At 39.7% G+C, this 24,350-nt stretch overlaps 1 protein-coding gene across 2 annotated transcripts in view; it reads right to left on the minus strand.

Annotated features, from left to right (window-relative positions):
* The window catches only part of LOC109040134 (uncharacterized), a 42,636-nt gene that overhangs the window by 16,477 nt on the left and 1,809 nt on the right, over positions 1-24,350 (minus strand). Inside the window, exons 1-5 of one of the 2 annotated variants that reach the window (XM_072297396.1) lie at positions 13,768-13,978; positions 12,276-12,389; positions 10,695-10,971; positions 4,563-4,802; positions 2,312-2,386 (exon numbers count right to left, since the gene is read on the minus strand). In XM_072297396.1, coding sequence (XP_072153497.1) covers positions 2,312-2,386; positions 4,563-4,802; positions 10,695-10,971; positions 12,276-12,389; positions 13,768-13,812 — 751 coding nt within the window. In that variant the 5' untranslated portion in view covers positions 13,813-13,978. Of the gene's footprint in view, positions 1-2,311; positions 2,387-4,562; positions 4,803-10,694; positions 10,972-12,275; positions 12,390-13,767; positions 13,979-24,350 lie in introns of those variants that run through there. The other variant, XM_072297397.1, reaches the window with a different exon arrangement.

Genomic DNA, 24,350 nt, shown 5'->3' on the forward strand with positions numbered 1-24,350 from the left:
TCAAGTTGCCAAACTGCCTTCTCAGAAAAAGAAAGTGTTACTAGTGTATGTATCGTCACCTTCCGGCCAAAGTATCACAAGCAACCATGGGACGTTTAAACATTTTCGCTGCCTTTTTATTTATTTTTTTTTTTTTACAGAGAAATTTTTGTTGAGTCCGTTTGAAAAGTTCACTGCATTTTATCGGCAGCACAAAAAAAATTCAGAGAAATTTTTGGACAGCCTCGTTAAACCATTTCTTTGAAAAAATTAAATGGCGGCGGAAAAGTTTAAACGTCGCATAGCGTTTGTGATACGTTAGCCGGAAGGTGACATTATGTCGTATGCAATTAGTCAGATCAGGCATTTAGTCACCGAGTCGAAGTTCATTCTTTACTGCATGTTCCCGGATTTGATGAAAAGCTTACGCAGAAAAAAACTCCACAATTTGGTTGATACGGGAAGTAAAACACAAAATAAGCCAAGCCCTCGATTGTCTCTGGGGTTTCCCAGTCTCTCCATTGGTTTCTGCGCTAAATTACCGCAAACCGTACCAATAAGTCAACACAACTTGGGTTGGTTTGTGTTTCACTTCCTATGCTAACCAAAAGTAATACAAAAACTTAAATATTTATTTCAGTGAGGCATTTGATTTAGTGCCGTGTTGCTGTGACCTCTAGGCAAAAAGTGAAACTCCTTAAAATTCAGACAAATAGTCGATTTCGTTTTTGACTGCCTGTTCAAGCATTTGATAAAAAGCCGTATGGCTTTTAGGCCAAAAGTGGAACTCGTCAAAAATCTGGGAAAATCTTCAAATTAGCAACGAAAATTACCGTCCACCAAGTGACAAACAAATATGTTTAAAACATAATAAAACATTGAGTATTACCAAGAAAGCATGTTTGCTCTATAAGCAATATACCACCATTCGACCACGTGGGAAATCATTTTGCCTTCTTCGCAAAGTGAAGGAGAAACGCGCTTCAGTGAGCACTGCACGTGTGTCTACGTACTTCAAGGACATTCAACGCATGTTTGCATTGTGAGTAATACCACTATTTGACCACGTCGGTGGCTGTTTTGCCTACTTTGAAAATTGAAGGCGAAACGCGCTTCAGTCAGAATATCTTTACACTAGATTTATGGTTTGTTGTTTGCCTCGGGTTGTTCCGATGTCTTGGTGAAATGCCGCTCTTGCAGGTCCAGTTCTCTCATCCACAGTGGCATCATCAAACAATACTCGGCCAATTTTCGACCGAGTCAGTTTTATATGGATTTGGCAAACTTTCACTTCATTTTGAAAATGAGCTACGTCACGACTAAGCATAAGAGCAGGCGTGCTACTTAGAGTCCCTTTATACTGATAGTTAAAACAACCCCCCCCCCCCCCATGGAGTCACAAACGGGAATTTTAAGATTACACAAATTGATAGTTTTTCGTAATCTTTGATCGACTCATTTTCAAATTCCCCTCTCCGTTCCTCCTCTCATTTCACTTGTTCCTTGCCGAACCCGTAATTCCCCGGTCCAATCCAGATTAGGTATAATCTTTGCAATTGGTGAAAATGTAATCTTTATTCCCGTTTGTGACACTGCGGAGGCCTAAAATACGGGAACCAATCAGAAATGGATTCATATTGTCTTAATTCTCAGTATAAATGGGACTCTAGTGCTACCTCTCATAAAGAAAGTTCTAGGCGCCTACATACGTAGTTTAAGAATGCGTCAAAATCACAGAGTTTCTTCAGCGCTTCGGCAACTGAGATTGAATACCTTTGTTTGAAAGGTAGCACCGTCACGCTTCCACGTCAATTTCTCTTTGTGAAATTGAATCCACATCTAACACGGCCTCATCAATTCATGAAACGAGGGGGCGATAGCTCGTAGAATCAGTTTGTTTTTCCGCAATAAAATCGAATTCCTCCCATATTCTTCCGAAAAAGGTTCGGTAGTGCATATCGATAGCCAAAATGCAAAACCACGTATCTTCATTGTGATTTTTCAAAATTTCCAGTCCTATTTATTTTTTCGGAAAGAAAAACGCCAACTTTTGGCTTGGGATTTTTGTACGGAATGTTCCGTTAACAGAGAAAAAAAATTCAGGATTTTTTTCTAGAAATTACGTTAACCAGTTTTTCAAAGATAAAATGAAGTATGGCAGGAAGTCTGCAACGTCGTAAACAGAGATACGTGGTTTCGCACTTCGGCCATCGATATAATAACTAGTTTTACTTTTAAAGTTTGGTGCCCACGTAAAAGTGCGGTTAAAGCAGCATGCAATACTATACAATGATCTCCTCGTCTTTTTGAAGCCCCTCTACACGATTAGTACCTGTGAGTCCGTCCTTGTCATCAACTTCAACGTTGGCTCCAGCTTTAACCAGGGCTAAAATTGCATCGGCACTTCCTGAAAAAGTAAAACAATGTAAAATGTAAACGCTTTGAATTAATTGCTGGCTGTCCCGGTAGCATTTAAAAAAAATGCAATTTATCATTTACATGTGTACATTTCTTTGCACGTCTGTTGGGCCTAGTCGGCGAAAAGGAAAAAGGAGCCTTAAACTGGCTTTGAAAAAACATTTTTGTGCGTTTTTTGTTTTTTGGAACCAGGGAATCTGAAGAATTGCTCTCCGCATAGAGGCCCTAACGTGTCAAAGGGCCCTCATCTTAATTGCATTTGACTTTTCAATTGACCCATTGTTGGCCCATTCAGATTTTGGCTTTTTGCCAATCAATCTTTGCATCTATTAATTTTATTCACGAGTATTTTGTACCCTCTGTGGTATAGACATCAATAAACTATCGAAAGCGCCTACTGTAAGCGCTCAGTTCAATCTCGCCAATTTCTCGCGCATCAACAAGTCACACGGGGTCGCACTCGTCAATAACTGCAGCTTTTGACCCCCTTATGAAAGTGCATGCATGTTCAGGAACATATTTGCGTTCAGAGGCGTGATGCACCGCTGAGTAGCTAAATTTTCGTGGAAATCCACATGTTCTTCATTCTCCATGGTACAAGGAGGTCGATTTTGCGGATACTTATTGCAACTCTGCTACACGATGGCAAGAGTTATTGCCACGTTTAAATTAATCACACTCATTGTGCACTGAGTTTTACAAGTAATTCGAAGTTTTCGGAGAAATTGAACTTTGCGCTGCCTGTTCAAGTGTTCAAGCCGCGCATCGAACGCAATCAATATTGAATCAATTTCAATAAAATCAATAAAATCAATAAAATCAATTTGAATATCATTATCATCCTCGCGTGATCAATATTGCAAACTGTTTGAATCCTCGAGGCGAATTCTGCCGTGCTGAGAAAAAACGTCATATGAGCATTCGAATGTTGCCAAATTACCTCTAGGAAAATATTTATTTTCGAAGAAACGTATGAACATTTTTCCTTGAAATTTTCAGACTTTGTAGATCAAATTTCGAACCAAATCCTCCGAAAAATCGGAAGGAAAATTTTCAAAAATTTTCCCGAAAATTCGTTGTTTTTAGGAGAAAATTTGGTGGCGCCTGATGGCTCATACGGCGTTCCTCCTTAGCACGGAAGAATTCTATCGTGGTTTCTAGAGATGCATTAAACATTTAAGACGACTGCCATTGTGCTGCACTTCAAGGAATGAAGTTGTCATTTGAAATGACTTTCGCCCTTTGACACACTATTTTTTGCTCGAGCTTGCAGAGGTTATTTCCGTGTCTGTCAAAGAAGACCTCAACGCACCAAACACAAAATTCCTGAAAAACGCGAGGAGGAAAGAATAAAAGGGATAATACTCGACTGAGTAATACTATGAACTCTATTAACAAATTGTGTCATATGGGCTCAAAATGTTTCTTAATTAAACGGACTAAAGGACAGAGTGAAAAATAGCCCTCTAAAAGACATGTTTTCTCCTTGTAATATGTGGAACTTGTCGAACATGTCAAATCCCTCCAAAATAAATTCTCAAGTGAAAAATTAACGTGTGTACTAAGAACTGTGCCTTAACGTCTGCATTTTGTAATAGGAGCTACTGTCTCTGACTCATTCATAAATAAACCCATCTGGACGGGATAACTAAGGCGTTGTTTCCAAAATGAGTCCGAAATAATGGGTTCTTATTTCAGAGTGTAGTCTACACGCCGTAATGAATTTTCTTAGCTACTTCTATTTTTCCCCAAAGCCGATCAATCAAAATATTATTTTAAAAAAGTATGATAAAATCGAGTCAAAGTAATAAAAAAAATAGTAAATTTCCAAAGTATAACCAGTGTGCTGATTATTGAAGTTGATAAGAAAATAGCGATGGACCAAAAAAAACGAGAAAAGGACAAGGCATAATGGAGCGATCCCATGGGTTGAAACAGATGCGGTTGTTATAGACTAAGGGAATATGAGGGACTAACTGTTGGGCCTCTCGAGGATTGCCGTTAGTTAATCCATTACTTACTTAACTCTCTTGTCCATTACCACCGCCCCTCCCCCTATTCTACACCGATAGGATCGCTCCATTTTCTCTTTTTCTATCACTTTGTTTATCAATTTTAATAATCAACCTGCAGAAAATTGAACAGAATAAATGATGATGGTTTACCTGCACTAGCGGCCCAAAGTATGGGCTGTCTGCCATCTTGATCTTGGACGTGGACACTGACACCGTGTCTCAAGAGAAGCCGGAGGACAGCCAAACCAAGCCGGGGGTCGCCGCCCATCTCGGAGCTCGGCCCGCACATCTGAGCCGCGTAGTGGACGGGGTACCCGCCGTGGATGTCAGGGGTCGAGGGATTTGCCCCGGCTCCCAGGACGATCTCCAGCGCTTCCACCTCCCCACACACTGAAAAAAAAAACCAATTAATCTCAATTTAAATTTCACTATCTGTAAGTTTCAATCAAAACATTGTTTACATTTGTTCAATTTGGATTGATTTTTTTACACTTTTATTAAATTTCAGTAAAATTATATGACTTAAATTTTGATTCGACTATCGATTGCGCAACTTCCAACTACGAATCTCAGGTTGCGACATCACAGATTTTCTGTCATATATTTCTTAAATGGGGAACTACTCTACAGCAATTCTTAAGAACGGCAATCCAGGATTGCGCGAAAGGTCTAAGAAAATACATGAAGATTGCGCGAAAAAGTCACAAGGATTGCGAGAAGAGAAACATTAACATCTGCTGCAGGAATGCGCGAATTTAAAATGAAGTTAATTTAAGGTAGAAGTTTGGCAAATCAGGAAACAGTAGGAAAAATAAACGCATTTTTATGTCAACACAAGTCATCGATGTCTTACCTTCTGATGATAAATGAATTGAAAAGATTGAATAATGGTCGTGGGTATTAAGAACTTTCCTAACTTTTCTTTGAAACAATATTTAATCGGGAGAGACGAAGCAACGTTGGAATGCTCATACGGCGTCGAAACACAACATGGGCCTTTTAAGCTCTAATATTTGATGCCGCGATTATTCCAACACGAATTCGAATAATCGCGCCAAACACACTGCGGCCGGCGTTAAACATATATTAGCGCCTGCAAGTCTGTCCGAATACTTCACGCATTGCGCTAAACAGTGCGGTCGCCGCCGGTCCCGGTTGGCGCGGCGTAAAGCCCACATTAGCGCCTACAAGACTGCGTGAATACTTCTCGCATTGCGCCAAACGCAGTGCAATCGGCCAGTTGGCGCACATTAGCGCCTACATGACTGTATAAATTCTGTGGGACTTCGTGTCATCATTCTTTATTTTCTGCTCCTCATTGTAACGATTCAGAAACTTGGATGTTATTTAATTTTTTTTTTTTTTTGGTTACATTGAAAGAAAATAGAACGATCGAAAAAATCACGTTGAAATTTTTGATAGATAAATATACGCTCTCCTTCGGGTGCTACGGTTTCGGGTTTTGAATCCATTTATCTCTTAAAAAACTTGAACATGGTTGTTCTAGGATTTTTTACGAGTAGTTTTTTCAGTGGTTGGCGGCCGCGTAAACAATCGCAGCTCTGAGTAGTCTTGCCCTCTGTCATTTTTTGAATAAGACATAATACATTCTCTCTCTGGATCCAATTTCAATGTTAAATTCAATCCAATTACTTCTATTTTCCTGAATATGAAAATTCGTACCCTTGACCTGAAGTAGCAACCCCTCCAGACTGTTAAATTCAAATTGGCAGCACCTCTATTTTTGGCACTTTGAAATCCAGCTAATTTTGTCATTGGTTTCTAGTGAATGGATCCCATTCCAGAATGGTGAAAATCGAGAAGATTATCTCATCAAAGACGGCACGTAATCCCGCTGATTGAGCCCGAGCGAACACTTGGCGCGGAAACGGGGTGTGTTTGGACGCGAGTACGACCTTAATGGCCGTTTATCGCGACCGCAGTGCCATATCGAACTAAACTCGGCGGCTCGTGAAAGGGAATACGCCTATTTTTACCCTTCATCTGGAAGTATGATTGGCACCCAGACATCGTCTGCGATTAAGCTCAAGGACGCTACCGAGTGAATATTTAATGCTAACCTTCAAAACAGACCCACATCGATCCCATTTACCCCCGGCCCATCCCCTTGTGAGACCACACCCTATAATTCACACTAATCTTGATTTCTGTGATTTGTGACTCGTGTACCTTCCGACGCGACGATTACATCTGATCCGGTCATTAAAATTTGTCCCGTCTGATTGTGAGTGGCATGCTTTTTCCTGTACTCCAAGTGCTCTTGGTGTAAGTCATTTGGACGAATTCAATCGGAAAAAGCCTAACTGCATGTCTATGGGTAAAACTAGGGGGTAACGTGAGAAGCATGGGTGGATGGAGGTGGAGTGCACTCTCCTTTCGCCCGCAAAAAAGGAGGAAGAAAAAGGGACAAAGAAAGAAGGAGGGAACAAAAGAAAGAAGGATGGACGCTTAGATTTGGTAATTATTCATGATGAAACTAACTCAAATTGCATATTAAATGCTTTAAAATTTGGAAAAGTTTTTTTTTTTTTTTTTTTGGGGGGGGGGGAAGCCTCATATGGGGGGAGTGGATCCGTGGAAGTGTCTGGATCCGTCTTTGTTGAGGAGACCGCCCCTCTCCCAAATTGCCCCAATTTGCCCAAGGAGGCCCTATAGGCCCCCCTTTGAAGCTGGGAAGATCCCTCGAGACCCCTTTGGAGCTGGAAGTATCTTACAGATCTACCCCCTTGGTGGGGTGTCTTTTTGTGCCTACCTACCTAAAACTTCCCTTAATGAGGTGCCCTTCTGCTCCCTTACAAGGAGTTTCTGGTTCATTATACCTATTCGCAATTCATGATGTCTAATTTTCAATAATGTTATATTGTTTTAACAGAGAGGTAAACCACTTTACACGTCTTTAAAATTGTTTGTAAATTTGCCTTAGACTATGGATATTCTCACAATATCTCAAGTTTCGGTGTTGTTACATTAACATCTTTGCCTTCTCAGCTTTATCCCCCCATTTAAATGGACTAAAAAGCAAGAAATAGGAAGAATGCCTAAGAATTAGGATCAATAAAGAGAGCAATTTCAAGATAATGTCAAATAATTTATCCTTCAATTTATCGGATATGCGATTTCACGGCACGCGAATCCGCTAAGATAGGAAAGAGAATCCACAGGATCTCGTAAAGCTTTTGAAGAATTCCAGACACTACTGTAGTACTGCACCTTATTATTTTTCTCCCAACAGTATCTAAATTTCCCCGAGATATATTTTCAATCATAGGAATCAGAATCAGCAGCAAAAAACTAAAACTCTACCGAAAGTTTTTAGAGTATAGTTACGGAACTACCTCGTGAAATGTTTTCAATTTTGGAATGAAATTATCCAAGTTTGCGCTCATAATCGTTGTCAGGATTTTTATTAAACAGAGAGAAAAATGTACCTACGTAGCACAAATAAAAGCATTAACAATACGCCAGCGCTTCTTAATCTTTATAACCTAATGTATTGATCGATGGTCGTTGAATACAACACTGTTAACGATAGAGTCGCTAGATTATGGCATAGGCACTTTCTTTCAATTTATCTGATAGGCAATTTCACGACACGCGAGTTCAATAAATGGTATCGTACAAATTGTAAGTAATGTCATGGCTGGCTGTGTATTACAGAAAGTTTCTAGTGTCCATAAACTCACTATACCAGCTATTGTTGATGTGAGTTTGCTTGATTCAGTCACACGAGTCTCAAAGAGGAAGAGGTTTCCGTGGCCTCTCTAAAAGCTAAGACTAAAAACAGGAGGTAGCACTTCGCTAACGATGACCCTAATTGCAATACATGTTTCCGGCTCATTATAGAAACAACATATGAACCTCATTTCAGAATGAGAAAATACTATTTCTGACTCATTTGCATGTCTGCAGAGGGTAAATCTATGGTACGTGTCGACTTAAAATCGCAAAAAAATCAAAAACTTACCTGCTCCTATTTTCGAGATATCGCAATTTGAGATTTTCAAAGCAAATTCAAGTTTTCCGCTGATTTTGATTCGGTTTTTTACTTATTTGGACGTATTTCTATCAAACGGAACTATGTGCATTAGGATATGAGCCCTGAGACCCATAAGAATACATGCGTGACAGGTCTCACGTCATAATGCACATAGTTCCGTTTGGTAGAAATACGTCCATTTGTCCATTGAATCGGTGTCGATCGGTTTACGTCGATCGATTCACGTTTCTATTTTTCGTTCGATCCCTGTCGACTATTTTTCACTTTCAGCAAATCGCTTTTTTTACTTTTAAACTTACTACTTACTTTTATTAGCAATTTTTTTTCTTTCGAATCATTACATTGGATGGATATAGACATTTTTTGAACTTTTAACTCTATATTTGACCGCATTTTGTGGTTTCCATAATGAAACTTTTAGAAAATACTAAGTGAATAAACACGGTGTTTTTAATTTAGACTCTACATTAAGAGAGGTATAATCATCCTCGACGAAGTTCTTTTCTCACTATCAAGAATTTCTGAAAGGGGGGGGGGCAGATGAATATTTTCAATTCTAGGGGGCATGATCCCCCCCAGCGCTTTCCCCCTTTGTACGCCACTGCTAAAAACTACAATCCTTCTCAATGCAGAGGAGGTGTCCTCAAACATGTTGCTTGAGTTACTTATTTTGACAGAGAGCACAGAGAAGAAACGGCTTCATGCGACACTAACACAGTCATTTCTCACAGATTCCCGCGCTCCTCTCGTCTCTCGACTCGGATCCACTCACGAACATTTGGTTGGTCCACTGACGTAAGGGCCTATCTCGATTTCCACATGAGCCCTGTTCTCCGTATAACTCTATGCTTCCCAGGGCTCATGTGGAAATAAAGATGAGGCATTTCCTAGCGAGACTCGCGGGTGATTCCCCGTTCGTGACTTCGTTCAGTGACACTTGCTGGTGTTGTCGCCGTTTCCTCCGACAAGCCTCCTCCTAATCGCGGGAAAAAATGCAGACATGCCAATTTGGCACAGGGGTTGTAACCACGCCGGGGCTCGAGTGCCGATGTCTAGCCGTCTCGAGAAAGAAGAAACGCCACTCAGGAATTATTATCAAGAAGCATTTCGGATGAAGAAGAGTGAAACACGATAATGCACCTGCGATCCAAAGCATTTAAGCTTAAAAATACATATTGGTATTGCGATCTCGGATATAATCAATCGTTGCTTTTATCTCTAAATTCCAGTGGAGTCCAACTCAATTTTCAGAATAAGGTTACTTGTGTCTATGGTTAGCTGCCACCTGTCTTCTTTAGACCGCTTCCATTGTTGTCGAGTTTAGACTTCGTCCGGAGGTGACCCATATGACAATGCTCTCGAAGGCCGTGTAATGTGTATACGCAACGCTGAAAAACCAGATCCCCTCTTACGCACTTGTAACATGGATCTACACTCCAATAATACGTAATGCTGTCTTCAAGAAGATCGCGCCTACAGATTTCGAAGGGTCACAAAAAGAATCGATCGTCGTATAATCCTCTTACCGGCGCGGCGTTAGTTCATTAACTATACTTCGTGAAAGCTTTTTTAGGGGGAGGGGGGGGTGGTGTATCGTACCCATGGTGGTATCGAAAATGAATTCGCTCACACCTCAATCTATCGGAGTCTGAAACCCGCTCCACAACGAGCCACTAGAGGCGCAAACGGTCGTAATAGTTACGAAACCTCACGGTTTGAAATGTATACTTTCATATTTTTCTCAAATGAAGTCGTTCATCCGTGATTCGAAATGCACGGCAGGCATGTCCCATTGGGATGAAACTATGGGTCTTTGTCGCAGAATCATGACATCGTGAGAGGGCAATCATAAAACACGTAGCGCCTAATTACACATTTTTTTACCCCTTCGTAATGCTTTTGTGACGCAGGCTCATATCCTTTGACACATAATAAAAAAATTGCGTAACACTCTTCTCGACCCCCCCCCCCCTCTCTACTCCTAGAACGTTCCGTATTTTGCGAGCGGCCCTTAAGCTTTAGGCGTAAGGGTAACCATTCCTATTAGGACTTTAGAATAAGCCTTTTTTAGTCAAAAATGCAAGTTTGAGCCTCTCGAATGTCAGCAACACGATTCTAGTCGAGATTACTGTTCAAGCACCTATTTTAAAAACAATTCCGGGATCTCGCAACAACCCTATCACGGCACCAGGCCTATACTGTTGCACATAGGTCTTTTATCAAAACCTCAATGTTGATCTGACTATGAATGGTGGTGTTCTGACCTGTTGCCCAGTGGACGATGGAGTGTCGCTCGTTGTCGAGTTTGTTGACGTCAGCCCGACGAGAGATGAGGAAGCGTAGGAGGGCTGAGTTCCCAGCGATGACGACCAGATGGAGGGCCGTGTAGCCGTCCTCGTCGGCAGCATCCAGGAGCTCGTGTCCACCGGGGAGCTCAGCAGCCCGCTCCAGCACCAACTCCGCGCAGATCGGGGAGCTGTTCTCCGCGCAGTAGTGCAGAGCCGTCTTCAGCGTCCGGTCTCGCTCCAGGGCGCACTTCGGCTGGAATCAAACCATCCAAGCCCTTAGAGTAGACATTCTAAGAGTAGACTGAAGGTAAGAGCGAAGGGGACGCCCAGTGAAAGGGTGGCGACAGGGGGTTTTGGAAGAAATGAGGGAGTGCCAACACCCTGAGGGGCTTTGGGAGGATAGGGAACTTTGGCGGTTAGGTGTCGCAGAGCGCCAGAGAGCGCTATAAAAAAACAATGGTTAGGTTAGGTTAGGTTAGGTTAGGTTAGGTTAGGTTAGGTCAGGTTAGGTTGGGTTAGGTTAGGTTAGGTTAGGTTAGGTTAGGTTAGGTTAGGTTAGGTTACCTAACATTCTAAGAGTAGACTGAAGCTAAGGGCAAAGGGGACGCCCAAAGAAAGGGTGGCGACAGGGGGTTTTAGAAAAAATGAGGGAGTGCCAACACCCTGAGGGGCTTTGGGAGGATAGGGAACTTTGGCGGTTAGGTGTCGCAGAGCGCCAGAGAGCGCTATAAAAACGGCTTATACATGTACTGAAATACAGTAGGTACCTGAAGTATTGAGCTGCCGTACACAGCAAAAACACCATAACTCCATTGCCAATTCCCTATTCTTCCTCCAGCCATTACAAGAAACCCCGTTTTCCTTAAGGATTCACTTTTTCATTTTGAATCTCTGATAGTAAGCCAGAGTTGACTCGAAGAAATTATGGATACATGCGTTAGTTTTCTTGTAAAACAGCATTTTCTCGGAAAATTAAAATTGAAAAATGTCGTTGAAGATACGGCATTTACACGTTGGACGGCAATATGAAGCTACTACATTTTTGCAACATTCGACAGATCTATGTTCGATTGTTCCAACGTTCCAAAGTTCAAACCTTGTGTTAAGCATGTTTTTTGTTTGTCGTTAGAGGTAGATCAGAGAGCTTGCAAGGAAGGAGAAAGTGTCAACCCCCTTTAAAGGGCTGCGGTTAGGATAATTGTTGCAGAGCAATAGCAGAGCGGATCAGATCAGATCAAAAAATTTCCCGACTAGGCTTACTTAATGAGAATAAAAAGGGATTCAATCCTTTAATATGCATTTGAACTTCAAGTTTTGTGGTTAAATTTGCAACACTTTTGATACAGGTTTTTGATCAGACCGGACCACGCCAGGCACAAGTTAAACATTTTACTTATTTGCATTCTTTAGGATCATAACAATCTCCAGTTGTCATTATCACTAACAATTTCACTACTTTCTGATATGGAAAAGTGTTTCACAAACACAACAGTACCACTTGAGAAATAATTTGTGCGCTAAATGGGTATAAAATTATGAAAATGCAAAACACATTACCTTGCTCCTTAGCAGGGCCCTCACATCCTCTGGTCTTTCTTGCTGGCATGCATACATAAGAGGAGTCGCTCCTTCGCCCTCTGAACCATGACTTCCCTCCATATTAGTCACGCTCTAAAAACACAACAAAATGTTTTGTGAATAAAAATTGCAAAGAATTAATCCAATTGATTAATATAATTCTAAATTGGGATCATATAAAAAATGAATCATAATAACCGAACAGCTGAACACTAGCATAAAATAATCTCCCAAAAAGGTGACTGCTCGATTTCTCCTTATTTTTTATAACGGAATGAGATATTGTAATGAAGTTGTTTGGGGCCTTACAGACTGTCCTGTCTCCGTTGGGTAGCAGGTTGAATGTTACGATTAGGGTGAAAAGACGTTTAAGATGAAATCATGCTTAAATGACGATAAAATTCGAAAAAGTGATAGTTCGCTAATGGACCAGTAGACATGGCACGAATTTCAGCATTCTGATACATGTTTCATAACTAAAATTTCACGTAGAACACGATGCGCACAACGAAAATTACCGGAATCAACTCCTTACGAAGATATTTAATGATTCTTAATGCGTGAATTCAAACCACCCACTCATGAAAACTCAATGCTCTACGTGACTCACATCGCGCTCAAAACGTTATCATGACAGTCTCTGAGATATAAAAATCTGGCAACCTCAATCTTGATGCTTTGGCTCAGCGATAGCAAGTTGTTTATAGTTTGAACAACACATGGTGGGAAATGAACATTGCTAGATCGAGAAGCTTGCTGAAATCGTTGTAGTGCACGATTTGACTTACGTAGAGCTTTGAGTTTCTTATGAGCGGGCAGTTCAAATTCCTCGTAACCAATGTGAAATAAAAACGTTAATATCTTTGTTAGGAGTTGATTTTGGTAATTTTCGTTGCGCGAATCGTGTTTTACGTGAAATTTTGGTCAAGAAACATGTATCAGAATGCTTAAATTCGTGCCTTGTCTAGTGGTCCATTTCATCAAAAGATTGTGGTTCTGTTGAACTTATTGGTGGCTTGTAGACCTTGTCATCGAGTAAACGAAAAAAATGCTTTGTTTTTAAAAAATAAAATAAATAAAATAAAAATAAAGTAAACATATAAATAATATCCCCACCGGAAAAAATTTAGGGGGGGGGGGGAAGAGGATGATTGGTTTAGGGAAACCGTAACTTCGATTAAAAATATTAATTGTGTTTAAGAAAAGTAAAAAATAACACCAGCGGGAACACCTCACGCCTCACGCTTGATGTAACTTTAAAACCGCCTGCACCATGCCGATGGAGAGGGGGTTCAAGAATGAAACATTTTTAAACATCTATGATGTTTCATAAAGTAGGAAAGATTAGGGTGAAGAAAATCGCATAAGAACGAGACATCACAAGACAACACCAAAACTAAGGGAGATGAGTCAGTATTATCAGATTAATACTTCAAAATTAAGAAACACCTTGTAGCTGTAAATAAATTACCTCTTTCACAGTTACAAAAATATCCTCACATTTGATCGAAATCATTTCACGTTGGTTTGATCACCGAAAAAACACTTATCTCCGAGAGACGAGAGGAAATTTTTAAAATAAAAGCACAGGGTCCCCACGGGTAGAGACCGCACCAGAACACATCGGAACCGGTGAGATGAGAAGAAATCCCGTGGCATGCACTCGCCCACCGGACCTTAAGAGATACCCACGATTAATAAACATTTTGCTGCCTGGCTTGGACCTGGATCGTGAAAAACACCCCTCCGGCAAATAACTGGGAATTTATTTACCATAATGAGGTGAAGGCCTTTCCAACTGTGCACAAGCTTCGGGCACTCTTGCACGCTACTTCCTGTGGACTGACCTATTGCTGACCAACCTAGGTGCCAAACTTTAAACAAAAATCACCCAAATTACATTTGCTATGGACACGTTAAATTTTTAACTCTTGTAGTCGTTCTGAAGAGAAATTTCGGGGTTGTATTCGTATAGTCATCCCTTCAGTAGCTCCTCTATTTAGAAGGCTCTTTATGGTTCACATTGTGATTAATGGAGGTTTAAAGGAAGCCCATGACTGAGTAGCATCATCAAAAGATAAATCCTTTCGAACCTTGAGTTACATTCCGTACTGTCCTTCAGCAATGGGTCCTTGTAGGGGATGACAATGCATTCTCACAGCAAAAAGTTCGAAATACGGAAGGAAGAATTTTAAGATTGTGACAAACTTTAAGGCATGTACGAACCTATCTCAAATTTTATAAGACTTGCGGTGCATTTACTTTTGTGTTTTGTATTTTATGTAGCGGTCAATCATTCTCATCTTTTTTAAGGATCCATTTCCTAAAGTTATACTGCAGAATTTTACTTTGAGGTCTGAAAAATTTGCCATTCATGATGTTATGATCACGACCTCATAGAACTTCCCCTAATCACAATGTGAAACATATGGAGCTACTTAAGGGAAGGACGTGTTTAAGGAACGATTATAAATACTGCTATTGTGTACTACCTCCTATAGCTTCTGATTTATTTTGTCTTAGGAAAAACAAAAATACCAATTGAAGACGCCATAGTTATTTTCCGGTTGTGAGGTTGGGATTATGTGGGTTTTTTATGTCTTTTCTCATGTTCATACCGCGGCAATAGAAGATCCACTAGGATCCACTCCTTTTATTTTAGACCCATGATCTAAGTGTACAGAATGGATTTAAATGGAGAAAAATTGAACTCGGTACTTAAGTGTCCAGCTGTTTTTTCGCATTTATTTTTCGTATTTTTTTTTCGTATTTTTTTTTTTTTTTTTTTTTTTCATAATTTTAATATTTCCTAATTCCACAATGGTCTTCTTTTTCTCCAAGGTCCTCATTCTATCACCTTGAAATCTCGGAATTGTAAGGGTAACTTTCTTTCTTGCAATCTAGTTTGGACCTAAATGAAAAGCGAGAGATTTGGACACATCTCAATTTATAATTTCCATCCAATATTACATGAAGGAATTTTAAAGAATATATCCCCACAACTAGGCAACCGTCCAGACTCTAGCTAATGCATGCTCCATAGAGTAGCGCCACCCTCACCCCTCCATCCATCCCTCCAGAACACTTCGCCCGATTTCCACCATGGCGGGGGTTCATTTATCTTGATGTATATTTTTCTTTCATTTTTTCGAAGTGAATTCGTGGCTTGAACTTGAGCCGAGGTGACACCAAATATGGGATCAGCGGGTCAAGAAAATCTGAGCCATTACTGCGTCCGGTTATTTTGTAATCTTGGATGATAATAACAGGGAGCCGCCTTTTAATTTCCTGTTTCGCGGCTGATTTTGAGAATTGGTTCAAAAGGTTAATCATTCCACTCTTTGAAAATCAATCAAATGCCTGTGAAATTAAAAAGCCGACGCCAAATAAGCACAATTTCCTTTTTCTTACTTCGCGGCAATGTTTTGTCTATTATATGTTCATTTGAAGGCGTAAGTACTTCATAAAACGATAGCCGTGATCATCAATTTTAACTCTGTAGATATAAAGGTATCAAAATTGTCAAGGTGCCATAACATGAAATTTGAACCACTTCAGGTTTTCCCCCTTCCCTCATTTCATTTCCATACCTTTCCTTCCTCTATTTTTCTTTTGACTGCCCTTTCCCTATCTCATGAATCTCCCTGTATATTCTCCCATTTTTATTTCTTCCCTCCTGTGCTCTTATCTCCTCCATTGAGTAAACACTGATAATTTATGGTTCAAATTATTTACAACTATTACTCATGACATGAAACGATCAATGTGCAGCTCATGACTGCATAACTCTTACAGTCAATGAACTTTAATAAAATCAAGCACGGCATCACTCCAATAGATTTACATTGAGTAAATAGCATGCAACATTCCAATGAATGCAAGAATCAAAGCTCTCAATCAGGTGCTGCCAAAAAGGTGAAAACTGTAGTCTATGATTCAACAAAATAGAGACATTATAATTGGAAAAAGAACCTTTTGTTGATGAGAAATATGACAGTTGTATTGTAGTGGATTATAAAGGTACATATTTAAATTATAGAGGCAATCTACATTACCACTTAGATGGTTAATGAAACCTGTACAAAATACTACCAATATGAAGTGCGTTAGACTTTTCTATACTGAAATAAAATGTGTCAGCAACTTTATAAATTTGCGACGCTGCAAACTACGATGCGTGTTGTTCTAGTTTTGAATATAAAGGTAAGACATTCCTGAAAATAATTACGAAGAATGACTTTTTGGGAAAATGTTTCGGCCTTTAAGGGAGGGAGCAGGCTTTCTGAACCCTTTTAGCTACCCCGCTTAGACTAGTCTGCCGTGCTAAGGAAGAACACCGTCAGAACATCCGAATGTTGCCAAATTTCCTTTTATAAAATTTTTATTGTTTAGGAAAATTATGAATATTTGTCCTCGGAATTTTCAGACACTTTAGATCAAATTACAAACAAAATTATCTCAAAAATTGGCAGAAAATTTTTCAAAAATTTTCCTGGAAATTATTGATTCGCCAGAGGAAATTTGGCAACTCCTGAAGGCTCATACGGCGTTTTTCCTCAGCACGGCAGAAGTAGTATTAAACTGACAGCTAGGTTGGGGAGGACGAATTAGGTGTTTCATGAGTTTCCATCGAAAGTTTACATTAAAGTATGGATCAAACTTGCATCAAGATTCTACAACTTTACATGAGGAGTACGGTAACGGTTTGTGCGAGCTCCGCATTGTCACGCAATTTATTAACGCGACATCCGCATTACATATCTTTTGTGCCCCACCCTCTGTGCGAGAAAAACCCCCAACTCGCCTCAAATAGCCCATCGAAGCTCTCAACAGCGGATCATTTAATTTGTTGAGCGCGTGTCCACCGTTTCGTCCATGTTCTTGAAAACAAGTTAATCTTTGGATCGATTTTAGAGGATGTAAAATAAAACGACTACGAGTCTATTAATCGTGCTTTCATCGTTCGTTGACTGGATGGTGTTACCGCACGGCTATAGTTTGAGCCGTTATTTACTCCTTGTTTCTTTTGAAATTGAAGATTATTTAAATTTATTCAATCAGTGTTTTTTATGAATATTACTTTTACGTTAGTTACGTGTGGCGCTAAACAAATTTCAAGTATTCATGCCTAAGAAGTGCCTTTGTAGAAGGAATTGAAGAATTGAAGTCTTTTGGCATCCTCGCAGTACCGCCCGCCGATACCGTGTCGTACCTGCGAATAAAGCGGTGAGTGCCTAGAAAGTCAAAACGCCTTCATACCCGTGCATAGGCAACACGGGCATCCATAAAGCCTGAATAGTTGCGCATCCAGGCGTTTGGTGGATTTAACAAGGCATCGGATAGATTTATTGAAGATTTAACGAGATGACGGGTGACGATTTTTATTATCATTCAGGGCGTCGCAACAATCTTGTCACCAATACCTCTTACCTCATCTTCTATTATTTTCACACTTTCCCTTTTATTTTAATTCTTTGTACGTTTTCTTTAAAATGTTTATTATTCGCTCTCTTTATCTGAGTTCATTTTTTTTTTACCCAGTTTTACGTTTATTATATTTTTATTTATTCGTTTTATTTTTTTTATTACTTTTCCATTTTATTTCACACGTTTACCAATCTATTTCTCATTTTCTTCTGCAAAGTATATTTTAACGCAAGCAATCTCCAGCATCAGAGTAAATTCAGTGATGTATAACAACTACAAAAACTTATTTTAGGCCAGTGCCGGATGTCTCCGAACCTAACCTTGAAAAGGTGGGATCGCGATCAAGATACTTTCACGGTCGTTTCCAGCCGAATCGTGAGTATCATTGCAATCTCGCGACCGACGCGTGACGAACTGCAAGCCGTAAATAAGCAAAGCCCACTCACTATTTCTTTATTTAAATTCAAGGGCCACTCGTCAGGAAATGTCTCAATTTCTAACCTAATTCCTCGCCCGCCGACTTCTGTGATAATAGCGGATCACGCACGCTATGCTCAGTATCGTACGCAAAGCCAGTGGCGTGGCGTGAATGATCAATTATCGATATTTCCCCACTTGAATCCGTGGTAAAGAATCGATTATTAAGGTGTTCGCTGCAAACACCCTGTTAATCGATCCTTTTCCATAGGTTTAAATGGCAGGTCAATCGATATATCGCAAAGCACGCCACGCCACTGACGCAAACTCACGCGCCAGATCTCATTTCCTTTGCTTTCATTCGTCTGGAACGAAAATCTCGACCTACTTGGCAATTTCAGTGCCCCTGGTGCCACACGCATATACCGGACTTTCACACCGTGTTACGGTAATTAGGAATTTTCGCGGAATTCGGATCGTATAAATGTCATAAACCTTGAAAAATTACTCTGGATCGAAGGTGAAGGAGCTAATTGGACGTATTTCTGCCAAACGGAACTATGTGCATTTAGACATGAGCCCTGAGACCTTTATAAGAATTTAGGCTTAACATCATAATGCACATAGTTCCGCTTGGCAGAAATACATCCAATTAACGTACTACAACACTGTCCAGTGTTATCATTCCACCAAAACCTTGCAAGGGGAGGAGGGGGGGGGGAATGACATGTTTTTCTCTTTTCTTACTCGTTAAAAATAACATGATACCAAATTCAACCTGCGATACTCCGAAAAAATTTAGCTGGTTTCTCTTTCGTGGCAGCGGGAGCTTTTCATGCGCTATGACTCATAATCTACGAGTAAAAGTTTTGAAAAATCAAGTTTTCGGCAAGTGAAATCTCTTTTACTTGGTTTTCATATAGGCCCTCTGGCGCGAGGCGGGTGGTCGTCCCCTGCCCCCAAATGACACCACTGTCACTATCCCATAAATATATAATTTCAATGAATGTTATCACGACTGGAATAGTCCCTCTTGGATGGGTAAAAGAGAAACTGTTAGAGAAATGTTGTGCCCCAGTTTTAATTTAAGGATGTGCTGAACATAATTTGTAGAGCAACTATTCATGCCAAAGATATATCTTTGCATTAAAAACGAAGAATTGAGGGCACTCTGTCATTTTGGATCCTTGCAGTACTGCCCCCGCCGCGCCGCGGGCCGCGGTTGAAGCTATGAGTGCCTGGAGATCCAAAACGCCTTCACCAACGTGTGTATGCAACACGGACATCCGTGGAGCTCGAATAGTTGCATCATTAAGGCGTTATAATGAAAATCGCTGTGTTTGTCGCTTGCGATACGAACGTAGGGCGCTTTGTTTATTCCTTTTCAGTCTTAGCTTAGTTCCAGCGTCGCCTATTGTTCCGACGATTAGAAATTACTAATTTTTGATCACGACATTATTGCCAATTTTCGAAAGAATGTATTGATTGTTGAAATGTATTACAACGATACCAGTCCTCAAAGTCGCATCATATGCACATGTAAATCCTTAGTTCTAGTAAGCCTTATTTTTAAAATGTTGTGAGAAAGTGTTTTTGTTAGGTTTTTAAAATAAGAAATGAGAATATTTTGAATTTTTTTATCGAAGAACCCATTTTTAAAATAAAAAAGAAACATTTCATACTTATTTTTACACGTATTTGAAACAAATGCGCTTCAATATTTTTTAAAAATGTTTTCAAAAATGACTTTATAAATTTGACTGTCTTTCAAATATTTCTAAACTATGAATGCTTTTAAAGATACTAAAAAATGACTCTAAAATCATTTTATAATCGCACAAATGTAACCATAACTCATCTCTTCAAGTTTTGCAAAGTCTTTTTGAAGATATTTTAGTTTTTCACCCAATTTTGAACAAACATCTGTGAGACATTTTATTGTTTTCAGAGATATTTTCAAAACATCATTTGAGCGTCATTTTGCTATTGGGATTTGTTGTAATAAAGTGGATTGGCAGTTGACCTACTCATAACAGAGCGAGTGAAAAAAAAATGTCGAAGTGACATCAAAAGCGGGACTGATTAAGGTGCATTCGAGTGGATTATATCGTTCAATTGCGTGGGGAGGTGGTAAATGACCGCCAACAGTTGAATTCAGAGGAATAACCCGGTCATGGGCTTATCGACCAGTCACGAGGCGTGATACAGTCAGCTCAGAGCAGCCGACAAAAAGAGCTAGGGGGTCATTCATAAAATTACATTACGAGAAAATTCGGACTACCTCATGGGCTGTGTTCCAGGGTAAATTCAGCCGCCAATGAGTCATTCTTCAACTTTCTAACTGTAGAATTCAACCTAACACATTAAAAACTATCAAAAACAGTCTGAAATCAGTGGATCATAGTCACAACTACATTTATTCCATAAGACAATCTGACATCATGCTGATATCCACCGAATATTATACCTCTTTGATACCAGATATGAATGACACACAAAAATAGCACGAATAATTTTGCGAAACAAAACACGAAAATCGGGAAACAAGGCTATAAGCAAACAGAATGCCTGGGACATTTCGGGGTGGTTTCAATCCCCTCCTCGACCAGGAAGTAAAAGTATAAAAATCAAAAAACCTCTCAGACCCCCATTTTTGATAACAAAAAGAGAGGTTATCTCAGGGGATAAGATAGGGATAACCTCTCTTTCTTGTTATCACAAATAGGAGTCTGAGGGTGTTTTGGGGGTTTTATTTTTTTACTTGCTGGTCTAGGAGGGGGTTGAAACCACCCCAAAATGTCCCAGACATTCTGTTTATTTTTAGCCTTGGTTCTCCGTTTTCTCGTGTCTCAATTCGTCTGCCACCAGAATAGATTATTTTGTAAAGCAGTCCGGTGTTAATCTGACTAGAGTATCTATGTACGGGAGAGTATTGCCATCTCTGTGCCGCTCTCTGATTGGCTCATCAGTTTTAGGCTATCATCGAGCTCCAAAGTTGGCACAATGTAAACAAAGCCGACCCAGAGGAACACGTATTATCGACTAAGAAATGAATGATAATCACAATCAAAGGTTAATTTTCGGCAAAAAGTATCCTTCAAAGTTCGATCCTAACCTAATTGAGAAGTTGGATATAAAAAAAAAAAAAAAATTATCAAATCCAAAAGCACGTCTAGAACTTTGTCACCATCTTGTTTGTTTACATTGGGCCAACTTTGGGGCTCCATGATAGCCGACCAATCATGAGAGCGGCACACTTTTTCTGTAGTAAAAGGATTGAGATGGCAATACTCCCCCGTATACAGGTACGCTAAATCTGACTCAAGTTTTTTTCGGGTACCAGTAAGGTAGATTTACACAGGTATGGACAGAACTAAACAACTGGCCTCTGATTGGCTCTCCAGCGGCCCCTTAACGTCAGCCATTTTGGATGTTTTGATTATTTTGATTTATTATGTTCGGTTTATCGTTTGTCAAAATTTTGTGGGATTTTTTGCACAATTTTGGTTATACGATATTAATTTTAGCGTTTAAACGCACAAACGTTTGAATGTTAATTTGATTGTAATTTAATTAAAAAACGGGCCCCTTAACCTACGTCACGAAGTCATGTGACACGTACTGAGGCTCATGGGAAATTTTCAACTTTTCCATACCTGTGTAAATCTACCTTGGGCAGAGGCATGCAGAGGTACCCCGCCGGCACGCCGGGTCAAAAGTGTGGCCACCGCCGGACGGAGATAATGGGCGCCATTTTGAGATGGGCCAAGCGGCGCGCGTTTAAATGGGAGCACAAAATACGGACTTTTGGACTCGTATTTCGTGGGTTAATATTGCTCAAAAAAATCGGGGAAAATTCCTGTGAACTCTGTGCACTCTCTAGTTTCCAAAAATGCAAGAATTACGAATTGCTGAACAAGCTCATTACTATGAAAAATAGCAGCAGTTCGTAAAATATATATTTCTGCACCACCAAACTAAACACGTGCACATCCAACTGTTTACAATGATTTCCTCGCAAAAGTCAGTGAACTGAGGCTGCAAAAGGTGCCAATGGGTCAACGAGCTTTCGCACCCGAGTGCAATAGACCGTGCTTGAAAGCTGTGATCGGTTCGTTTTGCGAAAGTTTTGAACAAAGCTAGCGAGCTGGAGGGATCTAGGAGGCGAGAGAACGGCACGGTGAGGGTTTTGAGAAGGAAGTGTCGAGCCGACAAGATAATTCATTCCGTAAAATAGAAGCGGTGCAAACAGTTTCCCTGCTTCAAACTGCACGTGATCCTATTGATCTGTTTCCTACATTGCTTGCCGCACTCGATATGAGGAAAGTGATCAGAGCTTCCGTACTTCGTACTTCAATGATCATAGATAGTTTCAGACTTAACTGGAAAGTACAATGGCCGTGATCAGAGATTTGTCTAAAAATACTCTCCTAGGAAAATAAGGCTGTGTAAATTTTGAAATATACCCAGTCGGGATTAATTTTTTCACAGGCTCGGCGTCGTTATACATTGAAAAAAAAATAAACAAAAAAAACAAAATAAAAAAAATAAAAATCAATACTATCGTCAAGAGATCGAGTGTTGTAATGGAAAAATTTCCATTGACACAGTAATCTGACTGATTTTTTTTCTCTTGTGACACTTACATTTCCATTGATGAAGTAATCTAATTGATTTTCTTCTCTTGTGACACTTTTTCAGTCGCATTGTTGAATTAGATCCTTCACCCTCGCCGGTTTACACTGAAGTATCATTGTTATCACGAGTAGAAGGGCACCTCTGAAGTCCATCAAAAATTATATTTAGGACAAAAAGTATGTTTAGGTTGTAAAATAGTACTGGGTCCACACTATTTTGCGCGGGAAAAAAACCGAAAAGTTTAAAAAGTTTAAATAGAGTAGCAAATGTGAGCTTTAATGAGTACCAGTACAAGAGTGAAGGCAGAGAGTGTTCAATGTTCATCTCAGGCAGATGCATTGGATATTAAGCTGAGGTCACGCCGAGAGATCTGCAACGTTTTGGATCTTTTTAGACCTTATCAGTAGATTATACACATAGTTTGGACTGTATTTTCCTTATCAGCTGCTCTTACATCTTGCAATCTACATACGTGGATGCAGAAACAGCTTTTTCAATCAAACCCATGTTTCATTTAAACTTTCAGCGCTTTCACGAGGCTCAAATCCATCCCACAAAAAATTACAACCTCTGGATACATTTATTTCAACCTCTAGGAACGCGTATTGCATAACCGTTTGAATGAAGGCTAATACGAATTGCAGATTAATTCACATGTACTACTTCGCTCCGCGTCTTGTATTAGAACTTTCATGCGTGCTGCATAGCAATAGGAGACTTAGTTTTTTTAAATTTTGACAGTAACTGTTACGTTTGTCCATTTTAATTAATGCCATCATTTTTACAGCTTTCTTTTCAAGCATTGAATTCAAACGTTTTTTCTCATCTGCAACAAATAGAGGCACTATGCATCTTATGCAGAAAGGTACTTTTATCGAGCCGAAGCCAGAGACAGAGGTTCCTTATTGCAAAATGTAATCAAATTGGTCCAGGGACTTGAACGCCCGACACCCTCCAGAAGCATTCGAATTCAAGTTCAAATTGGACTACATTTTGCAATAGGGAACCGCTATGACTGGCTCTTCCACACACAATATTTGTGTAATTAGTTTCACGTTGCAAGTAGTGATTATTTATGTGGGTGAACCCAAAAAAAAAAAAAAAAAAAAAAAAAAAAAAAAAAAAAAAAAAAAGTAGTTCCCGATTGCAAAACATAGTTCAATCTATGGTATTTGATGCACCTTTTGCTCCCTATTCTAGTGACTTTAGCCGATAAAAGAGAAAGCCTGCTCTATGCCTATGACTTTCTGCCATACTTCATATTTTCATTTGAAAATTGGTCGACTTAATTTCTTAAAAACTTCCTTGATTTTTCTTTTATAGTAGCGAAATATTTTGTAGAAATTTCAAGTTATATAGATGACCTGTTTCTCTTCTAAAAAATAAATGGAGCAGAGATTTTGAAACAGCGCAATGGCGGAACGTGGTTTCCCACTTGAGGCATCGGTATGTTACCTCTGAAATGAGTTAGAAATAGTGATTCCTTATTGCAAAATCTAGTTAAATTGGACTGAGTCTAGCAAAAAGGAACCAAATTTTTAGTAAACATTTTTGGTTGCTTGAAAGCATCAC

This window comes from Bemisia tabaci, chromosome 2, assembly GCF_918797505.1.
Source record: "Bemisia tabaci chromosome 2, PGI_BMITA_v3".
NCBI classification, from domain to species: Eukaryota; Metazoa; Arthropoda; class Insecta; order Hemiptera; family Aleyrodidae; genus Bemisia; species Bemisia tabaci.